This window comes from Symphalangus syndactylus, chromosome 3 (genome assembly GCF_028878055.3).
Source record: "Symphalangus syndactylus isolate Jambi chromosome 3, NHGRI_mSymSyn1-v2.1_pri, whole genome shotgun sequence".
Classification (NCBI taxonomy): Eukaryota; Metazoa; Chordata; class Mammalia; order Primates; family Hylobatidae; genus Symphalangus; species Symphalangus syndactylus.
In genome coordinates this window covers 112930890-112956083 of record NC_072425.2, presented here as the reverse complement: position 1 = coordinate 112956083, position 25194 = coordinate 112930890, and the positions used below count along the sequence as shown (strand labels likewise).

The 25194-nt window shown below is 38.9% G+C and overlaps 1 protein-coding gene across 25 annotated transcripts in view; it reads left to right on the top strand.

Moving 5' to 3' along the window:
• The window catches only part of ADAM22 (ADAM metallopeptidase domain 22), a 266920-nt gene that overhangs the window by 156212 nt on the left and 85514 nt on the right, over window positions 1–25194 (top strand). For all 25 annotated transcript variants that reach the window (XM_063636418.1, XM_055272813.2, XM_055272811.2 and 22 more), the window contains 3 exons: window positions 8486–8568; window positions 21090–21153; window positions 23226–23295. In XM_063636418.1, the coding sequence (XP_063492488.1) occupies window positions 8486–8568; window positions 21090–21153; window positions 23226–23295 (217 nt within the window). The remainder of the gene's footprint in view (window positions 1–8485; window positions 8569–21089; window positions 21154–23225; window positions 23296–25194) is intronic.

Genomic DNA, 25194 nt, shown 5'->3' with positions numbered 1-25194 from the left:
AGGGTAGTTTTATTTTTAAGGCTTTTGAAAACCTGTAGCGCTAAGTTAAAGTCTAGGAAGTATTCATTTGTATTCTTGGTCTTATACTTTTATATTTCATAGATCCATATACTAACAAAATGAATTTTGAGGATCAACATAGGGTTGGCCATTTCTTCTGTTTTGCCATATATGAAAACAGCCCTCTCAAAACATCTAAATACTACTTACTATTGCTACCAATTAAAAAAAAATGAACCTAACCACTAATGCAATATGGCACTATGGATTGGATCCTGGAACAGAAAGAAGAAATTAAAGGAAAAACTGATGAAGTCTAAATGTTCAGAGTCTAGTAAATGGTAATATACCAATGTCAGTTACTTGGTTTTGACAAATATAGTAAAGAAATGTAAGATATTAACAATGGGAAAAACTGGGTGATAGATATACTATACTTCTCTATACCATCTTTGCAACTTTTCTGTGTATCAGAATTATTCCAAAATAAAAGTCTATTTAAAAAAGGAAAACAGTTGATATTTTAAATAATATAGATAATGAAGTAAACATAGAACAAATGACAGTTTTTCAAAAATTAAATACATTTAGCTTTATGAAAAATTAAGTACACTATACTTATTTTTATCTTTTTGACAGGAACTGGTAAAGATTTTGAGATGCATTAGTATAGATTCATGGATTATTGGCATTTGGGAACCACATGATAGCTTCACTTAATTTACTGTAAATGAGAGGAAATAATCTTTTCACTTTTCTTAGCCTTTAGAATCAGATACCTTTAGAGTCAATTGTACTTTGTACCTGACCAGATATTTAGCCTATGTCCTTTCTATGAATCCAGTCTGACTCTGTACAGTCACAGATTATGAATTTTAATCGGGATAGGTTGGTGGATCACCTTTAACATAAAATTTAGCTTTTTAAAGAATTTCCATTATGCAGCTGGCCCTAAGGAGACTTACTTTGTTATTTATTTATTTTCTTATTTTAATTTGTATTAGAGATGAGGTCTCACTGTGTTGCTCAGGCTTGTCTTGAACTCCTGGCCTGAAGCGATCCTCCCTCCTTGGCCTTCTAAAGTGCTGGGCTTACAGGTGTAAACCACCGTGCCCAGCCTCCCAAGGAGACTTACAATTGGGAAGGTGGAGTGAGGATTGGAGGAGGGCAGGTTCCTGATGTTGATGCCAGTCAAGAGGGAGTTGAGACCAGGCAAGAAATGTGGTTTTGGTAGGAAAGCACCAGATTGCAGCCATGTGGCCACCAACGTGTCGGGACAGTGTATACACCTGGGGGAGTCTAGGATGCAGTAGGCTTCAGGGGCAGGCCATTAGTTCCTGCAAGGTGGTATCAGCTAGAGCAGAGGTTCCCAACTATGGTAACATATTGGAAACATCTGGGCAGATTTGTAAAATACCCAGGTCCCACCCTCTAGAGATTGTGGTGCAGTTGGTATGGGGTGAGGCTGTGAATTTTTTAAAAGAGCTTCCCATGTGTTACAATATGCTGCCAGGGTTGGCAACTACTATGCTAGGGTGGGGTGAGAAAGGATCCCACTTGTGGAAGAGGGTGACTGGCATGAGCTTCCCAAACTGCATGGCAGAAGGCTGGTTCTAGGACCAGTGCCCATAGAGGGGGAGAAGGCTATGATTCAGTGAACAGAGCAGGAGAACAAGAGTTGCAGGGGCGGGTGTTTTGATCTGGAGGTGCCTACACTGGCCCTGACCCTTTTAGCATGACCAAACCATTCCTATCTGCCTGTGACTTTCATAGATATAGCACTGAAATACCAGTATCCTGGGAAACCCCTTTGTCCCAGGCAAACTGGAGGTTTGGTTATTCTAGCCCCTTTGATTGAGGCCAAAGCATCCTGCATGATATCCTATGACCAGCACTGACAAAAATACAGCTCTACTCTTCCTTGATATTCTTATCTCACCTCTTACCTTCCATTATGTTTCTGATAAAGCCAACTGTTTTTTGGGGAACAAGAAACAGAGTGAAGTACATTCTGTGTCAGGAAGGGTCAGCTCAGGAACTAGCGTAAGATTTCAGTGAGCACAGCAGTGAGGAGCTTCGGAGTCAGAAACAGGAGTAGTGTAAAGCAGTTGTTCTCAAACTTTAGAGTGCAGTAAAATCACTTGAAGGGTTTGGCTGAATCACAGGTGGGTAGGCCGCATCCTCCGAGCTTCTGAGGAAGTCTATAGGGAGGCTTGAGAAATTTGCATTTCTAACAAGCTGATGCTGTTGGTCTGAAAACTACTCTTTGAGAACCACTGGTGTAAATAACCTTCACTTTGTAGCAGGCATACCTGGGTGTGGATGATCTCTCTCAGTCTATGGTTTCTCACTTGTAAAAGGGGGGAAATAATACTCACCTCATCAGTCATCATGAACTATCACGTAATTCACTAAATAGGATGTCCAGGATATGGTAGATTCTTCCATTCTCTGAAAGATCTTTCTGTATCCTTTGCATGGGGACAGTTTGGTATTGAATATTTTTAGAGTTAACAATTCTAGATTTGATCATCAAAATCATGTAGAGGAACTTTTTACAACTATAAGAAACCTGGGGCCCTACCTCCTTGGAGATTCTGATTCAGGAGGCCTGAGGGAAGGCCTGGGCATCAGTTGGTTTAGAAAGCCTACCATGGTACTTCTGAGAGTCAGTTTTGGGAACCGCTATTTTTAGGAGCATTTCTCTTGTACAAGGGTTCTCAAGCACTGAATTTGTATTCAGTCATTTGGAGGATTTTAAAAGATGCTGATGCCTGGACCCCAGAGATGGTGATTTAGATGTTTGGGAGTAAGTCATGGACGTTGGAATTTAAAAGCTCCCAGGTGATTCTGAAGTGCAACCAAGGTTGAGAACCTCCCCTCTAGGGTATTCCTGGAACAAGAAAAACACGGAGTACTTGTTACAATGCAGATTCTTAGGTCTTACCTCAGAGCTGCCTGCACAAACTCTCTGGGCAAGAGACAGTATCTGCATTATAAATCGATGTCTTGAATTGTTATTCTTAACAAAGTTTGAGAATTACAGCCCAAGGAACATTATAGCATCCCTAAATATTGCCTGACTACACCTCCCTCACCTGTTTATATAGCACTTTACCATGTACTTTACATCATTATCTCATGGAATCTCCTGCATATCCTTATGAGACAGCTGGAGTAGATGTTATCTCTAGTTTATTGGTGAGGAATTGGATATTCAGGGAGGTTTTCTCTCCAGTAGCACCTGTGGGTATATCAACATAAATCAGGCAAATGTGCTTCTCTGAAAGGAGACAATAGTCAATTGGAGAAGTAAGATAGAAACAGGCATTGAGGTAGGAAGAGATTGTAGTATGGTTGAAAAATACTATGAAAATTCAGAGAAGGAGAGGTTAGCAGGAAGTCATTTATGAGAAGGGAATTTGAGAAGGCTATTTGGAGGAGGTGGTCCTGGCCCATTTTAGAGCTGTCAAAGTCTAGTTTCCTTTGAGGATCTTGATAGAGGGCATGTGACTATGGCCTTACAGCTATGCTCCAATTATTTCCCTTTATTAGGTTTTCCTCATTTTATGGCCCAGGCTGTGTGACTTCCTTTGTGTTATCATGTCATCATATTTATAATAAATTCTATTTTTCTTTTGAGGTTTTGCTATCTGTTTAATAAAAATGTGGTATGTCTTTGAATTTTATAAATAAATGATTATTTTGATGTTCCTAGAATAAAAAATTACAATAAATTTTTCTCCCATTAGGAAGATAAACCAATAATAGACATATAAACTATCGTCTTCATTTTTATAGAAGTAGTTTTTTTTAGCTATAACTATCTAATTAGCTAAAAATAAACATTTGTACTTTTATGGCTATGTTATTAGATGAAGGAGTATGAAGAAAGTTTCAAGGACAATGGATTTATTTCTGGAACAAAAGAGACAATAAGGAATAAAGCTATGACTGGCAGTCTGATAAAGAGCCCAATTCTGTTAGGAAAAGCCCAAAAGGCTTTTCTCTTTTCCTGCAACATCTGTCTCAGATTATTGTATATAATACTTACTTCCATATAGCATACTTTTGACTTTTCTTCAAAAGTCATATGAAGACATGGAGAACCTTTATAATTGATAAGATTTGAGAAAGTTGGTTTGTTAGTGGTCTTTATTGAAGTAGATAATTTTTAAGTAAAATGCAGTTTATGATTTTCAAATGCAGTGCATATTCTAAAACATATAGGTGCAAAAAATACAATTATATCTGTCCCATTAGTTATTAAAATTTAACATGCACCTATTCTTTGACCTCCCAGGTCCATGTCTAGTACTCTATCCTGCATATATACTGATAGAAGTGCACAGGAATATATGAAAGGATGTTTGTTGCAATATTATGACAGCAAAAAAGGAGATTATCTAAATGTCCATTAGTACAGGACTGTTTAAATGAATTATAGTTCACCCCCATAATGGAATAGTATGCCATCATTGGAAAAAATATAGTATTGATGTAGAAGGATGCCAAGCTTACCTTAAGAAAAAAAAAGTCAAGTGGCTGAACAGTGTACATAGTATAAAACTATTCGTGAAGTGAAGAGGATATATGGATATATGTGTATGTGTGTATGTGTGTATGTATGCATCTACTTGAATGTACATAGACTATTCTTGACATGGTACACAAAATGTGTCAAAAATGCTTACCATTTAGAAGGCATCTGCAGCTTGAATAGTATATGTGAAGGTAGTATTTTTATTCTTCACTATGTACCCTTTCAATTCTTAGAATTTTTACACCACATGTGTATTATTTTAAAATAACACATAAAATAATTATTTACAAAATAAAATACTAAATTTATATTTAATAATATAGTTTATATAAATTAAGAGAGCCCTTTAACAGCCTAACTCTTGGACTAAAAAACATTTCTGGGCATGTTAAAGGAAATAAAATCTTCATTACTTCTTAGTTTAAATAATTATTGACTTATGATTAATGGTCCCTGAAAAATATTACAGCACAAAAATAAACTTTCACCATTATTTCTAATAATTACATATGCCACCAGTTGAGACCTCAAGATTTGAATTCTCGTAATGCAAATTGAGATTTTTTTTTTCCCCTGGTGTTTATGCCTCTGCTGAAGTGTCATGGAAACATTTAATAATGATTCAACCATATTGAGCTCTTTGCTTCATTTGCCACATTAGGCTTTTGTACAGATGAGTCCTGATCATCTGCTGTTTTTGGCTTGACTCCTATTTTTTCAAATCAGAGATTAGTGAAATATTGTTTTCCATTATTGAATCATCTATATAACTCTCCCCAATATAATGGAGGAATGTTTTTAAAAAATGAATTATTTGTCCTTTTTATGATTTAATATGACGTGTTTCCAGAGTTAGGTTTTTGAAGAAAACTTTAGTAATTTATAAAATAGTATGCTTTGACACTGGCATATATCCTCATGACTATCAATTTCCATTGTTTTCTAGTCTGATACCATAATTCTCGAGATTTTTTTTTTGTTTCTATTTCTCTTTATCTTTGTTTCTACTATCTTCATTTGTTACTGTTCACTATGAGGCTCAGACTTCTAAGAGGAGAAGGTCTGATTTGGTTAGTCACTGTCCAATGTAAGGAAACACTTATAGACAGAGTCCTGTCTTTATCAGGGCATCTGTTGACTGTTGACCTTTTATGCCGGGCCAACACAAAGCTAGAACTTTGATCTGTGATCAAATCAGATGTATCCAGGAAATCAGGGGCATCTAAGTGATAACGTCCTCTCATACACTCAGAATCTAATCTATGGACTGTTCACCAGTCCAACAGGCCAGCACACACTATTGTAACTTTTGTTAAATTTACTCTTAGCCCTGATGACAAAGTAGAATACAACCCAACAGAATAAAAGAATAAACCCGCCTAGGGGAAAGGTTAGATTTGCCTTGCATAACTCACAGGTTCGAGGTTCAGCATTGGGGATAGGACACAGGCCTTGTATCCACATAAAGTTTTCATCCCTACTTGGCAACTCCCCAGGTAGACAACCATAATCTCAGAGATTGTGGTTCCTATGTAGAAGAGGGATAAGAATATTTCTTTTTAGGATTGATATGAAGATTTAGTGTGATTGTGTATGTAAATTGAGTAGACCAGTAACAGACGCAGTAATTATAATAGCAGCAAACATTTGTTGAGTACTTCCTATGAGCCAAGCATTACTCTAAACTCTTTATGTCTGTTAGCTCATGTAATCCTCATAGCAGCCCTATGAGATAATTATCTCCAATTGACAGATGAGAAAACGGAGGCACAGGCAGTCTCTGTAATTTGCTTAAGATTACACAGCTGGTAAGGGAAGGAGCCAGTAGCTCACGTTGTTAACATCTACACTACGCTGGAGCTCCACGTGAAGTCAGTGCCCTATGTTCTAGTGTCTAGGACTTGTTTCAGCCCCCAAGACTCTGTGGCCTTCTGGGTTCCATTCCCTGTACAACCCAGATGTGAAGTACCACCCTATCTTCTCCATTAAATGCAACCACAACCCTCAGTTCATGATGGTCAGTGGCTCCCCTGGGAATCTGGGAAGTTTAAGGTCAGGGATTGCATTGTGTACCATTTTACCTGCTCTCCACTCCCTCCCCAAAGCTGAGAGTTACCAGCTTCTGTGGGATTATCTCACAAGGAGCAGTAGTCTCAGGCTAGGCTGGTTTCCTTGGAATTTTGGTGAAGAAAATGTCTTCAGTCTGTTACATCTCCATGTCATCCTGTTTTCTCTCCTCCATTTGTGAAACACTGAACATTTGAAGTAGTGTCAGTCCTTAAGTCATACTGTGAAGTAGGTAACATTTGCCTCTTTAAACCACCTATCCTATCAGTCCTTTCTGTTTCACTCTTTCATATCTCAGTGAGTCAATTTAATTAGAAGCTTTCAGCTACTGAAGAAATAGAAGATTAGTGACAGAATGGAAAGAGGTCATTTAGAGAAGAGCTTCTCGAACTTTAATGTGCATATGAATCATCTAGGGACTTGTTAAAATACAGATTCTCTACAGTAGGTCGGGGACGGGGCCTGAGATTCTGCATTTTTAACAAGCTCCTAGTGAGGTCAATGCTGCTTGTCTCTGAACTGCACTCTGAGTAGTAAGTATTTAAAGGTGACATCCTAAGATGGCAGAAGATTTACCTTCTTACCTTTCCAGGCACATTGAATCCAAATAAATGAATCTCTCCTAGTAGAATTTTATTAATGCAATTGGATGCTAAGAAAAACTTCACAATTTAAAACCCTGCCCATAAACTGCTTACCAGTTAAAGCCATTGCTGGTTTGAGAAAAGAATGGTATGAACTTGTTTATCTGGTAATCAATATAAACACTGTAAAAACAAGCATTTCTTCCATCAATATAATTTAGTGACTCTCAAATGATTTATATTCATTTTTACGTAGCTTTATGTAAAAGAGTATTGCTTTGCTGCTGCTCATGATTGAGTTTCGTTTTTTTTTTTTTTTTTTTTTTGAGACAGGGTCTCTATCGCCCAGGCTGGATGGAGTACAGTGGTGCCATCTCAGCTCACTGCGACCTCCACTTCCCTGGTTCAAGCAATTCTCCTGCCTCAGCCTCCTGAGTAACTGGAATTACAGGGATGCACTACCACATCCAGCTAATTTTTGTATTTTTAGAAGAGACAGGGTTTTACCATATTGGCTGGGCTGGTTTGGAACTCCTGACCTCAAGGGATCCACCCATCTCAGTCTCCCAAAGTGCTGGGATTACAGGCGTAAGCCACTGCACCTGGCCCATGGTTGAATTTCTTATAACTAAGAAAGCAGATGATTAAACTTTGGTGCAAGGGTCACCTATGTATTTCCTTTCTTTCTTTTTTTGTCATTTTTTTCTTTTGAGACAGAATTTCACTCTTTTTGTCCAGGCTGGAGTGCAGTAGCACAGTCACAGCTCACTGCAGCCTCGAACTCCTGGGTTCAAATGATCCTCCTGCCTTAACCTCCCTAGAGGCTAGGACTACAGGTGCATGCCACCACATCCAGCCAATTTAATTTTTTTTTTTTTTTTTTTTTTTGTAGAGATAGGGTCTTGCTATGTTGCTCAGGCTGGTCTTGAACTTCTGGCCTTAAGTGATGCTCCTGCCTCGCCTCTGAAAGCATTGAAATTGTAGACATGAGACACTGTGCCTGACTCCCCATGTGTATTTCAATATCTCTTTCTTTGTTCCTCTAATATCACCTACATAAAAGAAAGGTTAAGTCAACTTTTATTTCCCTGAATTTTGATTTGGAGTCAGCTCACTTGGAGTGTTTATGAATAATTCTGTTAGAAAAGATTTGATAATGCTAATCTGAATAATGAAATATCATGCAGAGTTCTAGATGTGGAGGTGCATTGTGAGTAGAAACCTCCTATGAAATGAAGCAGCTGATTGTCCTTGTGATGCAAAGACTTACATTCTTTATTTCTGTTTTCAGGGAGGAGAGCACTGTTACTACCAGGGCCATATCCGAGGAAACCCTGCCTCATTTGTTGCATTGTCAACATGCCACGGACTTCAGTAAGTGTTCAAAAAGTTATTTTTACTGTTTATTTTTTCAATAATTTATATTCTTTATTATGAATGCACTATAGTAGATATCCCTATTTTGTGTCAAGAAGTAATTTTAAATTGGTGATGGATCTGATTTTTTTTCTCTTTTGTATTTTATAAAACAAGCAGATTTTTAAATTAGGGTTGCAAATGGTCGGGTGTGGTGGCTCACGCCTATAATCCCAGCACTTTGGGGGATCGAGGCAGGCAGATCACCTGTGGTCAGGAGTTCGAGACTAGCCCCGCCAACATGGTGAAACCCTATCTCTACTAAAAATACAAAAATTAGCCAGGCATGGTGGCAGGTACCTGTAACCCCAACTACTTGGAAAGCTGAGGCAGGAGAATCACTTGAACCTGCGAGGCGGAGGTTGCAGTGAGCCGAGACCATGCCACTGCACTCCAGCCTGTGGGATAGAGTGAGACTCTGATTCAAAAAAAATAAAAAAAGAAAGAAAGAAATAAAAGTCCTACATTTTGCAAAAGAAAGAAAAAATATATATTGTCAAGAAAAAAGACAAGCATATATTAAGAAGATGCTAGACTCCATCTCAAAAAAATTAAATTAAATAAGATTAGAGCTGCAGAAAACAGAGGCTTTTGAATTTCACAATGATACCTTAAAATGATTATTTGAAACATTTTTCTAGTTTCATCCAAATTCAGACAGGAGTGGTTTGGGTTAACTTCGGTGTCTGTTTCTGTGGATGTTTAGCCCCTTGATATTCTTCCCTACTCCTTCTTCATTTTAGTTTTTATATTTTCGTCAAATAATAGAAGTTTCAGTAAATGGAAACTCTTGACTCCTTACACAAAGAGAAAAGGCTGCTAGTGACCTCAAGAGCTCATATGTCTTTGCCCCTTTTTTTCAGCCTGAATCCCACCTAATTCATAGCAAATCTGTGGGAGGGTCTGTCGTTTCTCAGAGATCTCCAAGGAACAAAGTTCGTCCTTCCTCAGGGCCTTGCTTCCTTTCTCATAACCTTCTCTATCAAATAATGTTTGCTGATGTTTAACATGGGAATACATCCACTTCCTCCATCCTGTCGAGAATGATAATGCACAGGTGGTTGTTTCTTACTTGTTTGGTAACCCCTTATAAAGCTACCATGTCATTCCTCAGCATTCTGTTTTAACTAAATCGTTTCATTTCCTTCTTTTTGTTTTACTTTTTGGCACAGAACAATCCAGCACTTTAGTTTTGTTAAATTTTCGTTGAGAAACTTTAAAATAATTCCTTTTTGTTACCAAGTTAGAGATGTGGCTTTTCATCTAACAAGCAGTTACTGGGTGTCTCCTGTGTGCCAGCCCTAGAAATATTAAGGCGATTGAAACACAAGTCCTGGGAGTTCACAGTCTCATGAGGAGGCCAAATCTAGCCCATTTCCTGATGTGGAACATGATAGGTATATTTGCTTTTTTTTTGAGAGAGAGAGAAAGAAAAAAAAAAACTGGGAAAAATGCAAGCTAAGCATTGTCACTGAAGAACAGGTGGCACCTAAGGGCTCCGGAAACATGCCACCTGAAGACGGTGGAGTGCAATAGGTTGGAATAGCCTATCTAAGGGAGAGGGTTACACTCACAGATCTTAAATCTAGGAAAGAGAGCTAATGGACGCGGCCAGAAAATCTAGCTAGTCTGCCTGAGTGACACCTCTGGTCAGGATCTGGGAATAAGCATATTAGGCAGAAAGGAAAGAAGAATATAAGGGTAAGTTAAATAACCAGAGACAGGAGGCCATGTGCCTGAGAGCATGGAAGACTTCCATTTCCTTGTTTGTGCTAAAAGACTACTGTGAATAAATGTGTACATTTATTTACTTTAAATACATTATTTGAAGAAAGAGGTTTTTACAAACATGGAATCCATGCTTAATATCGGACAGTCTCTGTTTTCTTATTAGGAAAAAGAAACATTGAAGTCCTTTTCAGCGGTAAAATTGTTACATCTGAGCTCAAGACAAGCACATCTGTACCTAGGAATAGCACAGTGAGACCTGTCCACATTTGTGACAGCAAGTGTATATTGGAGGGTAAAAAATGAAGTGGTTTTTTTTTTCCCTTTTCTCTCTCTTAAAATCTCAATCCAACTTCATAGTGTCAGCATCTTTCTCAGTACTTGTTCCAGTCTGCCTTCTGGTTTTCCAAATGGGCTCAATATTGTGAGAATCAGAGAGAAGATATTTGTGCCTTCTAAGGGCTATAAATGGACCTGAGAACCTAAGAATGATACCTGTTACTAATCCTACTATAGACATGTAAAGGATTGAAAAATAACTTTTAGGCCAGGCACGGTGGCTCACCCCTGTAATCCCAGGCATGAGCCACCATGCCCACTTTTCTTTTTCCTTTTCTTTTTTCTTTTCTTTTCTCTTCTCTTTTCTCTTCTTTTTTCTTTTGTTCTTTCATTCGTTCATTCATTTGTTTGTTCATTCATTCATTCTTTCGTTCATTCTTTTCTGTCAGAGTCTCACTCTGTCCCACAGGCTGGAGTGCAGCGGTATGATCTCAGCTCACTGCAGCCTCCGCCTCCCAGGATCAAGTGATTCTCCTGCCTCAGCCTCCCAAGTAGCTGGGATTATAGGCATCTGCCACCATGGCTGGCTAATTTTGTATTTCACTTTGGGAGGCTGAGGCGGGTGGATCACCTGAGGTCAGGAGTTTGAGACCAGCCTGGCCAACCTGATGAAACCCTGTCTCTACTAAAAATACAAAAATTAGCTGGGCATGGTGGCAGGTGCCTGTAATCCCAGCTACTTGGGAGGCTGAGGCAGGAGAATCACTTAAGCCCAGGAGGCAGAGTTTGCAGTGAGCTGAGATCACGCCATTGCACTCCAGCCTGGGTGACAGAGCAAGACTCCATGTCAAAAAACAAACAAAGAAACAAAAAAAACCAAGGAAAATAACTTTTAGGAGATTGCATAGTAACTGGATCAGGAATAGAACTCAGAATCCTGCCTTAGTTATGTATTTTTATTTTTATTTTATTTTATTTTTGAGATGGAGTCTCTTTCTGTCGCCAGGTTGGAGTGTAGTGGCACGATCTCAGCTCACTGCAACCTCCACCTCTCAGGTTCAAGCCATTCTTGCGCCTCAGCCTACTGAGTAGCTGGGATTACAGGTGCCTGCCAGCATGCCCATCTAATTTTTGTATTTTCAGTAGAGATGGGGTTTTGCCATGTTGGCCAGGTTGGTCTCGATTTTCTGACCTCATGATCCGCCCACCTCAGCCTCCCAAAGTGCTGGGATTACAGGGTTATTTTAATTAAGTAAATTTTACTTCTCCTTTTAAGGACGTTTTTATTTAAAACTAAATAAAAATAAACAGAAAACCTATCGTGCATCTTGGAACGTTGTCAGAATTGTGTAGGACCATTTTAGGCTTTCTTAGACTTTTATGAGCACATAGGATAAATATACCCTTGTATCATCTTGTTATTTAGTAATTATTACTTCTCATCTTGACTTTGTCTTCTGAACAAAAATTTCTGGAAGAAATATTTTGGGGGGATGTTATGGAATATTGAATAATGTATGTTGTCCCAGTTACAGTGGTTTAGATATGAGATATGTTATGTCATCCATGACTCATCCTTTATAAATTACCAAGTGCGTATTATTTTTTATTTTTTATTTATTAAATTCAGTTGAATAACATAAATAAGGGAGAATCAGATTCGTATATCTTTCCCATAAAGAACCTGCAAGGTCACATTTGTTCGGAGTCAAAGGACTAATAGGCAATGTTTTGGTCTTGGTGTGTTTGGTGTTAATGCAAAAATCTTGTTACTATGGGAACCTTAAAGAATGGAGTTAAGTGTGAGTTTATTGCCCTCTTGTGGAAATTTGTAAGAATGGCTTTTTCCTTTCAAAATCTTATTTTGATACAACCTTTTGAAATTTTAGCTCAATTGGTCTTAGCTATAGGTTTTTATCAAGTATACTGTTATGGACTCAATATAAAAATTAGGATTTATATAAGTAAAACAAAAATATTGCAGTTCTCAAAGCATATAAAACACATGTATTTTTTCATTATTAAGGAATTAATAATGGCATATTATCATATAGCAATCTAGAGTCTTCTGAGATACAGATAGTGTCAGAATCTGTTGTCTTCATATTGCCTACATGATGTTTAAGTCCAATAAAAAGAAATGACTTTCCTACTGGACATTAACCTAATATAAGGATAAATAACACTCAGTACTATGTTAACAAAATAATCTGCTTGCTACTTTGTTGGTGTTGCCACGTGAATTTTGGCAAACTGTGATGGTTTCATATGACTTTCTGGATGGATGTGACTAGTTCTCAGCAAGGGTAGAGAGATACTCCCTGCCATATTTGGTCTACGTTTTTGAAAGGCTCTCCCTCTGACTCCTTCGGCACATATTGTCAGTAATGTCTTACAAACTGCATCTGTTTATCTTTAAATTCCAAATAGAATGTCATCCAAATTCAGAAAGTACATGTGGCTGAAAACAGTGCAGCTGTGAGAATAATCATTCTGTGAGTATATAGAAGTTGTGGACATGTGGAAGATGTTATAGCAGGAATGAAAGAATTTGGATAGAGGCAGAACTTGGAGGCCATTATAATTATAGCTCATGGAATTTTACCAATTTCACTAAGTCTTCAATGAAAGACAAATACTAGTTTATGTTTAGGAGCTTGGCTGTCATATAGTCATTTCTACCAAAAACTAAAAAATTACTACAGCTCATAGCTTTGCTACCCTCAGATGCCTGAATGATAAGACAAGTTTCTTTAACATCATAAAGGGCCTGATCTCAGTAAAAGCATCCTGTTCTTCTAAAAGCAGCAGCTATCAGAATCTGTCTGAGTGGGAGCTGAGGCCATTTGTATATTTAAATGCTCTCCAGAGGATTTCTCAGATGGCTGGTAGCCACCCCCAGCCTACGAGGTCCAAAATGGAATTTTTTATTTTTAAAGAAATATAGGGTCTTGCTCTGTCACCCAGGCTGGACTACAGTGGCACAATCATCAATCACTGCAGCCTTGAACTCTTGGGCTCAGGTGATCCTCCCACTTCAGCCTCCCAAGTAGCTGGGACTACAGGTATGTGCATCACCAGGCCCAGCTAACTTTTTAAAAATTTTTTGCAGAGAGAGAGTCTTGCCACTCACTACGTTGCCCAGGCTGGTCTCAAACTCCTGGCCTCATGTGATTCCCCCCGCCTTGGCTTTCCAAAGTGTTGGGATTCCAGATGTGAGCCCCATGCCCAGCTCAAAACTGAACTCTTAAAGGATTTGCATCCTTCCCTCTGCTCCCTGCTTCCCTAGGCCCATCCTGAAAAGCTCTTTCTGCATCCCCCTTTCCCCCGCGCCCTCTTTTTTTTTTTTTTTTTTTTTTTGAGACAGGGTCTCACTCCATTACATCTTTTTTTTATCTTGTTAAATGACACGTCCATTTTCCCAGTTGCTCAGGTCAAAACTTGGAGTCTTCACTAACTCTTCTCTGTTTTACATACTTTGTTTCAAATCCATCAATAAATCCTACTGGTTGTACTTTCAAAATATATCCGGAATTTGGGGGTGGAGCCAAGATGGCCGAATAGGAACAGCTCCGGTCTCCAGCTCCCAGCCCCAGTGACACAGAAGACGGGTGATTTCTGCATTTCTGCTTGAGCTTTGAAGAGAGTAGTGGTTCTCCCAGCACGCAGCTGGAGATCTGAGAACGGACAGACTGCCTCCTAAAGTGGGTCCCTCACCCCTGAGCAGCCTAACTGGGAGGCACCCCCCCAGTAGGGACAGACTGACACCTCATTCAACCGGGTACTCCTCTGAGACAAAACTTTCAGAGGAACTATCAGACAGCTGAATTTGTGGTCTCACGAAAATCCGCTGTTCTGCAGCCACCGGTGCTGACACCCAGCCAAACAGGGTCTGGAGTGGACCTCTAGTAAACTCCAACAGACCTGCAGCTGAGGGTCTTGTCTGGTAGAAGGAAAATTAACAAACAGAAAGGACATCCACACCAAAAACCCATCTGTACATCACCATCATCGAAGACAAAAAGTAGACAAAACCACAAAGATGGGGAAAAAACAGACCAAAAAAACTGGAAACTCTAAAAAACAGAGCACCTCTCCTCCTCCAAAGGAACGCAGTTCCTCACCAGCAACGGAACAAAGCTGGATGGAGGATGACTTTGATGAGTTGAGAGAAGAAGGCTTCAGACGATCAAACTACTCTGAGCTACGAGAGGAAATTCAAAACAATAGCAAAGAAGTTAAAAACTTTGAAAAAAAATTAGAAGAATGGATAACTAGAATAACCAATGGAGAGAAGGGCTTAAAGGAGATGATGGAGCTGAAAGCCAAGTTTCGAGAACTACGCGAAGAATGCAGAAGCCTCAGTAGCAGATGCGATCAACTGGAAGAAAGGGTATCGCTGATAGAAGATGAAATGAATGAAATGAAGAGAGAAGGGAAGTTTAGAGAAAAAAGAATAAAAAGAAATGAACAAAGCCTCCAAGAAATTTGGGACTATGTGAAAAGACCAAACCTACGTCTGATTGGTTTACCTGAAAATGATGGGGAGAATGGAACCAAGTTGGAAAACACTCTGCAAGATATTATCCAGGAGAACTTCCCCAATCTAGCAAGGCAGGCCAGCATTCAGATTCAGGAAATACAGAGAACGCCACAAAGATACTCCTCAAGAAGGGCAACTCCAAGACACATAATTGTCAGATTCACCAAAGTTGAAATGAAGGAAAAAATGTTAAGGGCAGCCAGAGAGAAAGGTCGGGTTACCCACAAAGGGAAGCCCATCAGACTAACAGCTGATCTCTCAGCAGAAACTCTACAAGCCAGAAGAGAGTGGGGGCCGATATTCAACATTCTTAAAGAAAAGAATTTTCAACCCAGAATTTCCTATCCTGCCAAACTAAGCTTCATAAGTGAAGGAGAAATAAAATACTTTACAGACAAGCAAACGCTGAGTGATTTTGTCACCACCAGGCCTGCCCTAAAAGAGCTCCTGAAGGAAGCACTAAACATGGAAAGGAACAACCAGTACCAGCCCCTGCAAAAACATGCCAAATTGTAAAGACCATCGAGGCTAGGAAGAAACTATAGCAACTAACGAGCAAAATAACCAACTAATAGCATAATGACAGGATCAGATTCACACATAACAATATTCACGTTAAATGTAAATGGGCTAAATGCTCCAATCAAAAGACACAGACTGGCAAACTGGATAAGGAGTCAGGACCCATCAGTGTGCTGTATTCAGGAAACCCATCTCACGTGCAGAGACACACATAGACTCAAAATAAAGGGATGGAGGAAGATCTATCAAGCAACTGGAAAACAAAAAAAAGGCAGGGGTTGCAATCCTAGTCTCTGATAAAATAGACTTTAAACCAACAAAGATCAAAAGAGACAAAGAAGGCCATTACATAATGGTAAAGGGATCAATTCAACAAGAAGAGCTAACTATCCTAAATATATATGCACCCAACACAGGAGCACCCAGATTCATAAAGCAAGTCCTCAGTGACCTACAAAGGGACTTAAACTCCCACACAATAATAATGGGAGATTTTAACACCCCACTGTCAGCATTAGACAGATCAACGAGACAGAAAGTTAACAAGGATATCCAGGAATTGAACTCAGCTCTACATAAAGTGGACCTAATAGACATCTACAGAACTCTCCACCCCAAATCAACAGAATATACATTTTTTTCAGCACCACACCACACCTATTCCAAAATTGACCACATAGTTGGAAGTAAAGCTCTTCTCAGCAAATGTAAAAGAACAGAGATTATAACAAACTGTCTCTCAGACCACAGTGCAATCAAACTAGAACTCAGGATTAAGAAACTCAGTCAAAACCGCTCAACTACATGGAAACTGAACAACCTGCTCCTGAATGACTATTGGGTACATAATGAAATGAAGGCAGAAATAAAGATGTTCTTTGAAACCAACGAGAACAAAGACACAACATGCCAGAATCTCTGGGACACGTTCAAAGCAGTGTGTAGAGGGAAATTTATAGCACTAAATGCCCACAAGAGAAAGCAGGAAAGATCCAAAATTGACACCCTAACATCACAATTAAAAGAACTAGAAAAGCAAGAGCAAACACATTCAAAAGCTAGCAGAAGGCTAGAAATAACTAAAATCAGAGCAGAACTGAAGGAAATAGAGACACAAAAAACCCTTCAAAAAATTAATGAATCCAGGAGCTGGTTTTTTGAAAAGATCAACAAAATTGATGGACCGCTAGCAAGACTAATAAAGAAGATAAGAGAGAAGAATCAAATAGATGCAATAAAAAACGAAAAAGGGGATATCACCACCGATCCCACAGAAATACAATCTACCATCAGAGAATACTACAAACACCTCTATGCAAATAAACTAGAAAATCTAGAAGAAATGGATAAATTCCTCGACAAATACACCCTCCCAAGACTAAACCAGGAAGAAGTTGAATCTCTGAATAGACCAATAACAGGTTCTGAAATTGTGGCAATAATCAATAGCTTACCAACCAAAAAGAGTCCAGGACCTGATGGATTCACAGCTGAATTCTACCAGAGGTACAAGGAGGAACTGGTACCATTCCTTCTGAAACTATTCCAATCGATAGAAAAAGAGGGAATCCTCTCTAACACATTTTACGAAGCCAGCATCGTCCTGATACCAAAACCTGGCAGAGACATAACCAAAAAAGAGAATTTCAGACCAATATCCTTGTCAATAAAATACTGGCAAACCGAATCCAGCAGCACATCAAAAAGCTTATCCACCATGATCAAGTGGGCTTCATCCCTGGGATGCAAGGCTGGTTCAACATACGCAAATCAATAAATGTAATCCAGCATATAAACAGAACCAAAGACAAAAACCACATGATTATCTCAATAGATGCAGAAAAGGCCTTTGACAAAATTCAACAACCCTTCATGCTAAAAACTCTCAATAAATTAGGTATTGATGGGACATATCTCAAAATAATAAGAGCTATCCATGACAAACCCACAGCCAATATCATACTGAATGGGCAAAAACTGGAAGCATTCCCTCTGAAAACTGGCACAAGACAGGGATGCCCTCTCTCACCGCTCCTATTCAACATAGTGCTGGAAGTTCTGGCCAGAGCAATCAGGCAGGAGAAGGAAATAAAGGGCATTCAATTAGGAAAAGAGGAAGTCAAATTGTCCCTGTTTGCAGATGACATGATTGTATATCTAGAAAACCCCATTGTCTCAGCCCAAAATCTCCTTAAGCTGATTAGCAACTTCAGCAAAGTCTCAGGATACAAAATTAATGTACAAAAATCACAAGCATTCTTGTACACCAATAACAGACAAACAGAGAGCCAAATCATGAGTGAACTCCCATTCACAATTGCTTCAAAGAGAATAAAATACCTAGGAATCCAACTTACAAGGGATGTGAAGGACCTCTTCAAGGAGAACTACAAACCACTGCTCAATGAAATAAAAGAGGATACAAACAAATGGAAGAACATTCCATGCTCATGGGTTGGAAGAATCAATGTCGTGAAAATGGCCATACTGCCCAAGGTAATTTATAGATTCAATGCCATCCCCATCAAGCTACCAATGACTTTCTTCACAGAATTGGAAAAAACTACTTTAAAGTTCATATGGAACCAAAAAAGAGCCCGCATCGCCAAGTCAATCCTAAGCCAAAAGAACAAAGCTGGAGGCATCACGCTACCTGACTTTAAACTATACTACAAGGCTACAGTAACCAAAACAGCATGGTACTGGTACCACAACAGAGACATAGATCAATGGAACAGAACAGAGCCCTCAGAAATGATGCCGCATAGCTACAACTATCTGATCTTTGACAAACCTGACAAAAACAAGAAATGGGGAAAGGATTCCCTATTTAATAAATGGTGCTGGGAAAACTGGCTAGCCATATGTAGAAAGCTGCAACTGGATCCCTTCCTTACACCTTATACAAAAATTAATTCAAGATGGATTAAAGACTTATATGTTAGACCTAAAACCATTAAAATCCTACAAGAAAACCTAGGCAATACCATTCAGGACATAGGCGTGGGCAAGGACTTCATGTCTAAAACACCAAAAGCAATGGCAACAAAAGCCAAAATCGACAAATGGGATCTCATTAAACTAAAGAGCTTCTGCACAGCAAAAGAAACTATCATCAGAGTGAACAGGCAACCTACACAATGGGAGAAAATTTTTGCAACCTACTCTTCTGACAAAGGGCTAATATCCAGAATCTACAATGAACTCAAACAAATTTACAAGAAAAAAACAAACAACCCCATCAAAAAGTGGGCAGAGGACATGAACAGACACTTCTCAAAAGAAGACATTTATGCAGCCAAAAAACACATGAAGAAATGCTCCTCATCACTGGCCATCAGAGAAATGCAAATCAAAACCACAGTGAGATACCATCTCACACCAGTTAGAATGGCCATCATTAAAAAATCAGGAAACAACAGGTGCTGGCGAGGATGTGGAGAAATAGGAACACTTTTACACTGTTGGTGGGACTGTAAACTAGTTCAACCATTGTGGAAGTCAGTGTGGCGATTCCTCAGGGATCTAGAACTAGAAATACCGTTTGACCCAGCCATCCCATTACTGGGTATATACCCAAAGGACTATAAATCATGCTGCTATAAAGACACATGCACACGTATGTTTATTGCGGCACTATTCACAATAGCAAAGAGTTGGAACCAACCCAAATGTCCAACAACGATAGACTGGATTAAGAAAATGTGGCACATATACACCATGGAATACTATGCAGCCATAAAAAATGATGAGTTCGTGTCCTTTGTAGGGACATGGATGAAACTGGAAAACATCATTCTCAGTAAACTATCGCAAGGACAAAAAACCAAACACCGCATGTTCTCACTCATAGGTGGGAATTGAACAGTGAGAACTCATGGACACAGGAAGGGGAACATCACACTCCGGGGACTGTTGTGGGGTGGGGGGAGGGGGGAGGGACAGCATTAGGAGATACACCTAATGCTAAATGACTAGTTAATGGGTGCAGGAAATCAACATGGCACATGGATACATATGTAACAAACCTGCACATTGTGCACATGTACCCTAAAACCCTAAAGTATAATAATAAAAAAAAAAACTCACGGGAAATAGGGACATATACAAATAAAAATAGGAAAATGTACAACAATAAAAAAAAAATATATATATATATATCCGGAATTTGACCAATTCTCACCACCTCCACTATTACTGCTCTGATCTAAGCCAGCATCTTCTTTCACCTGGATTATTGCAGTAACTTCCCTGCTTCTATCCTTGCTGTGCTAAAAATTATTGTAACATAGTATCTGTCAGGATCATTATAAAACTTAAGGAAGATTGTATTTCCCCTCTGCTTAGAACTTTGCAGTGGCTCTTCATCTCTCTTAGAGTAAAAGCCAAGGCCCTAGGAAGTGCCCACCTAGTATGGCCCCCACGGCCCTCTGGCACCATTTATTGCCCTTCACCTGATTATTTTCTTCCCTAGAATTTATCACTGTCATATATATATGTATATAAAATAAATATATGTATTATAAATAAATATATATATATTTATTGTATGTCCTCCCTAGAATACTTATCAGCACCGCAAGAACAGAGAATTGGTCTGTTTTGTTTGCTATTGTATCCCCAGCACCTAGAACAGTGCATTGTAGGTGCTCTGTAAACACGTTGATTGAATCAAGGAATGCATGAATGGAGGTAGGTAGCAGGTTGCAAATGGGCAGTTCGTGGTCCCATCATCTGTCTGACCTCTATTCCTATTTCTGCTCTTACTGGTTAAATAGTTTGACAAGTTACTTTACCTCTTTGGGTTTCAGTTTCCTTACCTATAAAATAAGGATAGTCGTTGTACTTCTCTTGTAGATTTGTGGAAAAGATTAAATGAGTGTAAAGTATTTAGCCTGTGGCAAGTTCAAATGTGTTAGCTGTTGTTACTAGAACACCTTCCATGTTGCCATGTATACTGCCATGTATACTGGCATTCTCAGTATAGTCCCTGAAAATCTGCATCAGGATCACCTGGAGCTTATTTAAAATGCAATTTCCTGGGTTCCAGTCCAGAAATCTGAGAGGAGTCCTGAAAGACCTGTGTTTTTACTAGCTCTCCAGATGACTTTTTGCGTATGAAAATCTTGGAAGTCTCTGTTAGAGGAAGGAGTGATGGGCGACAGCTAGAGCATGGCAATCCTGAGCATGGGGTCAGGTGAGGATGAGGTGACTCTACCTATAAGGAATCAGAAGGAGGGGCCTTCTTTCTCAGTGGTGTGTGTGGTGTGTCTGGAGGTGATGGATGGGACTGGGAAATGGGCATTGAGAAGCAAATGGGCCCTCTGGCTGCTGCTGATTTTAAAATGATCTTGTTCTGGGATGAGAGTCGATGGCCATGCCTAATTTTTTTTTTTGTCGTTGGCAGTGGGATGTTCTATGACGGGAACCACACATATCTCATTGAGCCAGAAGAAAATGACACTACTCAAGTAAGTGCTCCTTCTGTTTGTTGTGGCAAATGGAAATGTTTATGCTGAGAGCTTTTTTCCTCTCCTTTTTTCTCTCTAATTTATTTCATTTTTATATTTTTTAGGGTTAAGATAGTAAACATATGTACAGATGCTCCTCGACTTATGATGGGTCTATGTCCTGATAAACCTATCATAAGTTAAAATATTATAAGTAAAAAATGTATTTAATACCCTGATAAATGCATCATAAAGTCAAAAACACGTATATTGGGGACTGTCTGTATATTTTAAACTAAATATTGAGTAAGTCAAAACCACAAGTGTTTTTTAAAAAATTTCTTGCCGGGTGTGGTGGCTCATGCCTGTAATCCCAGCACTGTTGGAGGCTGAGGCGGGCATGAGGTCAGGAGTTTGAGACCAGCCTGGCCAACTTGGTGAAACCCCCTCTACTAAAATACAAAAATTAGCCAGGTGTGGTGGCATGCGCCTGTAATCCCAGCTACTTGGGAGGCTAAGGCAGAAGTATTGCTTGAACCTCCTGCCACTGCACTCCAGCTTGGGCGACAGAATGAGACTCCATCTCCAAAACAAACAAAAAATTCCTTTTTTGTTTCTCTTTTATATTGGAAATATAATACTTTCCCTCTGAGGTGTTCTGAAATCTCTACTTCCATCTCAACCCTAATGTGTTATGATCTGTCTTAGTTTGACTTGGCTACCGTAACAAAATGCTATAGACTGGGTTGCTTAAACAACAGAAACTTTATCTCAGTTCTGGGCACTGAAAGTCCAAGGTGCCAGCAGGGTTGACATCTGGTGAGGACTCTTTGCTTGAGTTGCAGACGGCTACCTTCTCACTGTGTTCTCACATGGCAGAGAGAGAGAGAGAACTCTGGTTGTCTCCTCTTGTTATAAGGGTACCAGCTATACTGAATGAGGATCTCACCTTATGACTTCATGTAACATTTATCACTTCCTCACAGGCCTTATCTCCAGACAAAGTTACCCTGGGTGCCAGGGCCTCAATATGAGAAGTCTGGGGACACACACACATTCAGTCCATAACAAATCAAATCCACAGATCTGTGATTTTTCACCCCTCCTCTCTTTTCTAGATTCCAGATTTTTCTCTGTTGTCTATTGCTTTTAAGGCTCTATGCTGATGAAGTTTAGAGAAACCTGAGTCATCTTAATCCTCTCTCTCACTTTAGCTGAAACGTTCATTCCCCACAAATTAGAAGAAGTTGAATTAATATTATAGACTACACAGAAACATAATACACTTTCATTCTTGCTCTGTACATACAAATGTTCTTCCTCGTATTACACAACATTACTTAAGCAGAGAGGCAAATTCTTTCAAGAAACATACATGGCTTTGTCACCCATAAACCATCTTGTTTGAGAAATTCTCTGTATTGTGTATTATTTTATGCGTACCTACTGCTGCCTGTCTTGTCACTTTGCTTGACAGTATGATTTTTTTAAGATAATATGAAACCGGACTATGACATTCTAATTTTTTAGTAATTGGATGAAGCCAGATGAAATTATATTTGAGTGTTTATTAACTTTTTAGAAGAAAAATGTGACTTTTTATCTCTTGCTTTTTCATATAGCTTGTATGACACTTGAATTTCAGAACAGGGTCCACTTTGGACATTTACTTATACCAGGCATCCTGCTCCCCTATACTATGAAGATTGTTAGCTCTGTAGCCTGCCTACCAAAGCTCTCTGACCTTTAAAAGGGTGCAGGGATCCGTGAAAGGAATCAGTAATAAAAAAACATTAAGTCATTTTGCCAAATGTCTTATTTGTCCTTGGGGGAATAGATTCATTCATTTGTTTTCCATTACTGTAGGCTTTGGCTTCTCTGCAAAGGCATTTTTCTTCTCGTTGGATATTGCTCTGGTGCTGAGAGAATACAGGAGTGAATGGGAGGGGTTGGGCAATGGTTCATCACCTCTCTAAACCCAGGGGAATGCATAGGCAAGCTGTGGTTCTTTTAAGGGTCTCCAGCTATGTGTGCCTAAGGCTGGAGATAATCCTGTTGTGCATGCTTAATCACTGTTGCTTGTGTCATTTCAGGAGGATTTCCATTTTCATTCAGTTTACAAATCCAGACTGTTTGAATTTTCCTTGGATGATCTTCCATCTGGTATGATGTTCATATAGTGACTTTTTGTTTAAAAGACAACTTCAGTAATTTATTTAATGCCTTAGAACTAATCTATATTTGGAATATCATTAGCCCACATCTGCTTTTGACATTCTTAGAGGGAGAGCCAAGTCATGTCAAGAGGGAGAATAAAATGCAAACTGGCCTCACAGATGAGTTTGGAAAGATGTGGAGGAAAACTTTAAAAAATTTTTAAATTCAAAATAAGGAACTAAAGGAGAAACAAGATTAGAGCAAGAATTGGTCTGTGAGACAAAGTACATACAAATTCACTCTTTGTGAAATACTGGTCTTGTAAACATAGGGATGAACTCGTAGTCATTTCCCTATTTATTGTTTTCCTTGTCTCTTGTTTGCTCTAGCATTTTAAGAAAGAACTATTATAGGTTAACTTTTATTACCATTATGTGCTATTTGTGAAATTAGTCTTTTCTTCTCATCTATACCTAAATGGACCTAGGTTAATTTTAAGAGTGTTTGTCTCCCAAGATTATTTATGATTTACTATAATAAGTTAGAAGAAAACAAGAAATAGACAAATGTCAAAAATACAAATTTTGTGAAATATTTTCAAAAGTAAGCTTATTTATTTTAGATTGAATAAATGGACCTAGCAATCTATGTTGCTTCGAGAGTTGCTTCCAAGTCTTCACATAACAAGAAGGGCAGTGCATGCATACTTTGCCCTCCTTAGTGGAGCAGTGATTATGCAGGGTGTGTTTGTCTTTGGCTGTGCTGCACTCATTTATTTTCTTCTGAAGACAGACAGCACTCTGAATCTCTTTATTCAGAAGATATCTGGATATCTGGTATGGAGATGCTTCCTCCCCTGTTTAGTGAGCCTTATTTTAATTTTTTTTTTTTTTTTTTTGAGACAAAGTCTTGCTCTATCGCCCAGGCTGGAATGCAGTGACGCAACCTCAGCTCACTGCAACCTCCGCCTCCTGGGTTCAGGCAATTCTGCCTCAGCCTCCCGAGTAGCTGGGACTACAGGCACACACCACTATGCCTGGCTAATTTTTGTATTTTTAGTAGAGACAGGGGTTTCACCATATTGGGTAGGCTGGTCTCGAACTCCTGACCTCATGATCCACCCGCCTCGCCCTCCCAAAGTGCTGGGTTTACAGGCGTGAGCCACCATGCCCGGCCTGATTATTTTAATTTTTAATCTCATTTTAATCTTTGCAGCAGCCCTGTAAGATTAATGTTATTCCCGGTTTGTAGATGAAGAAACAGAGCTCAGTTAGTTTGTCTTTTCCAGGGTCCCACAGCTAGCAAGGGGTAAAGCTGAGTTTTGAATTATGACACTGTGAAAAGGTACTATGGTAGAGAAGCACAGAGGGAAATGGAAAAATTGCCAGCCTGAGAGTAATCCTAAACTAATGCTTAGATAATCACTTAGAAGTTTACGTTGTCTCTTCATCAGAAAATGAAATAAATGTTTCCTAATGTTCCTTTCTCTCTAAATAAGTTTGTAATTCCTTGTCCTCCTGTAATTTCCCTAAAGAGAAATGAACATTCTCTGCCCTTCTCTCCTGCTGCCAGAGGGATAGAAGATTTAATAGAATTTACTATTTTGAAAAATCTTCAAATGGGAATATAGATGTTCTTACCTCTCACAGACTTTTAAGACTGTTCTTTCAGTGATCTTACAAAACTTTTTACAATCCCTATTCTGATAAGAAAATAAGTCATGACTAGCTGTGTGGGAATAAAGCTATAATTTAATGGGTATTACTGGGAGCAGTCAACATTAATTAATCTTTAAAGTAATAAATAAAGATTTTCCCCTAAAGACTTGATTGTAGGCTTGCTAGGTTATAACCTTATATATATATATATATTTTTTTTTTTTTGAGAAAATTGTTCAGGGTTTCT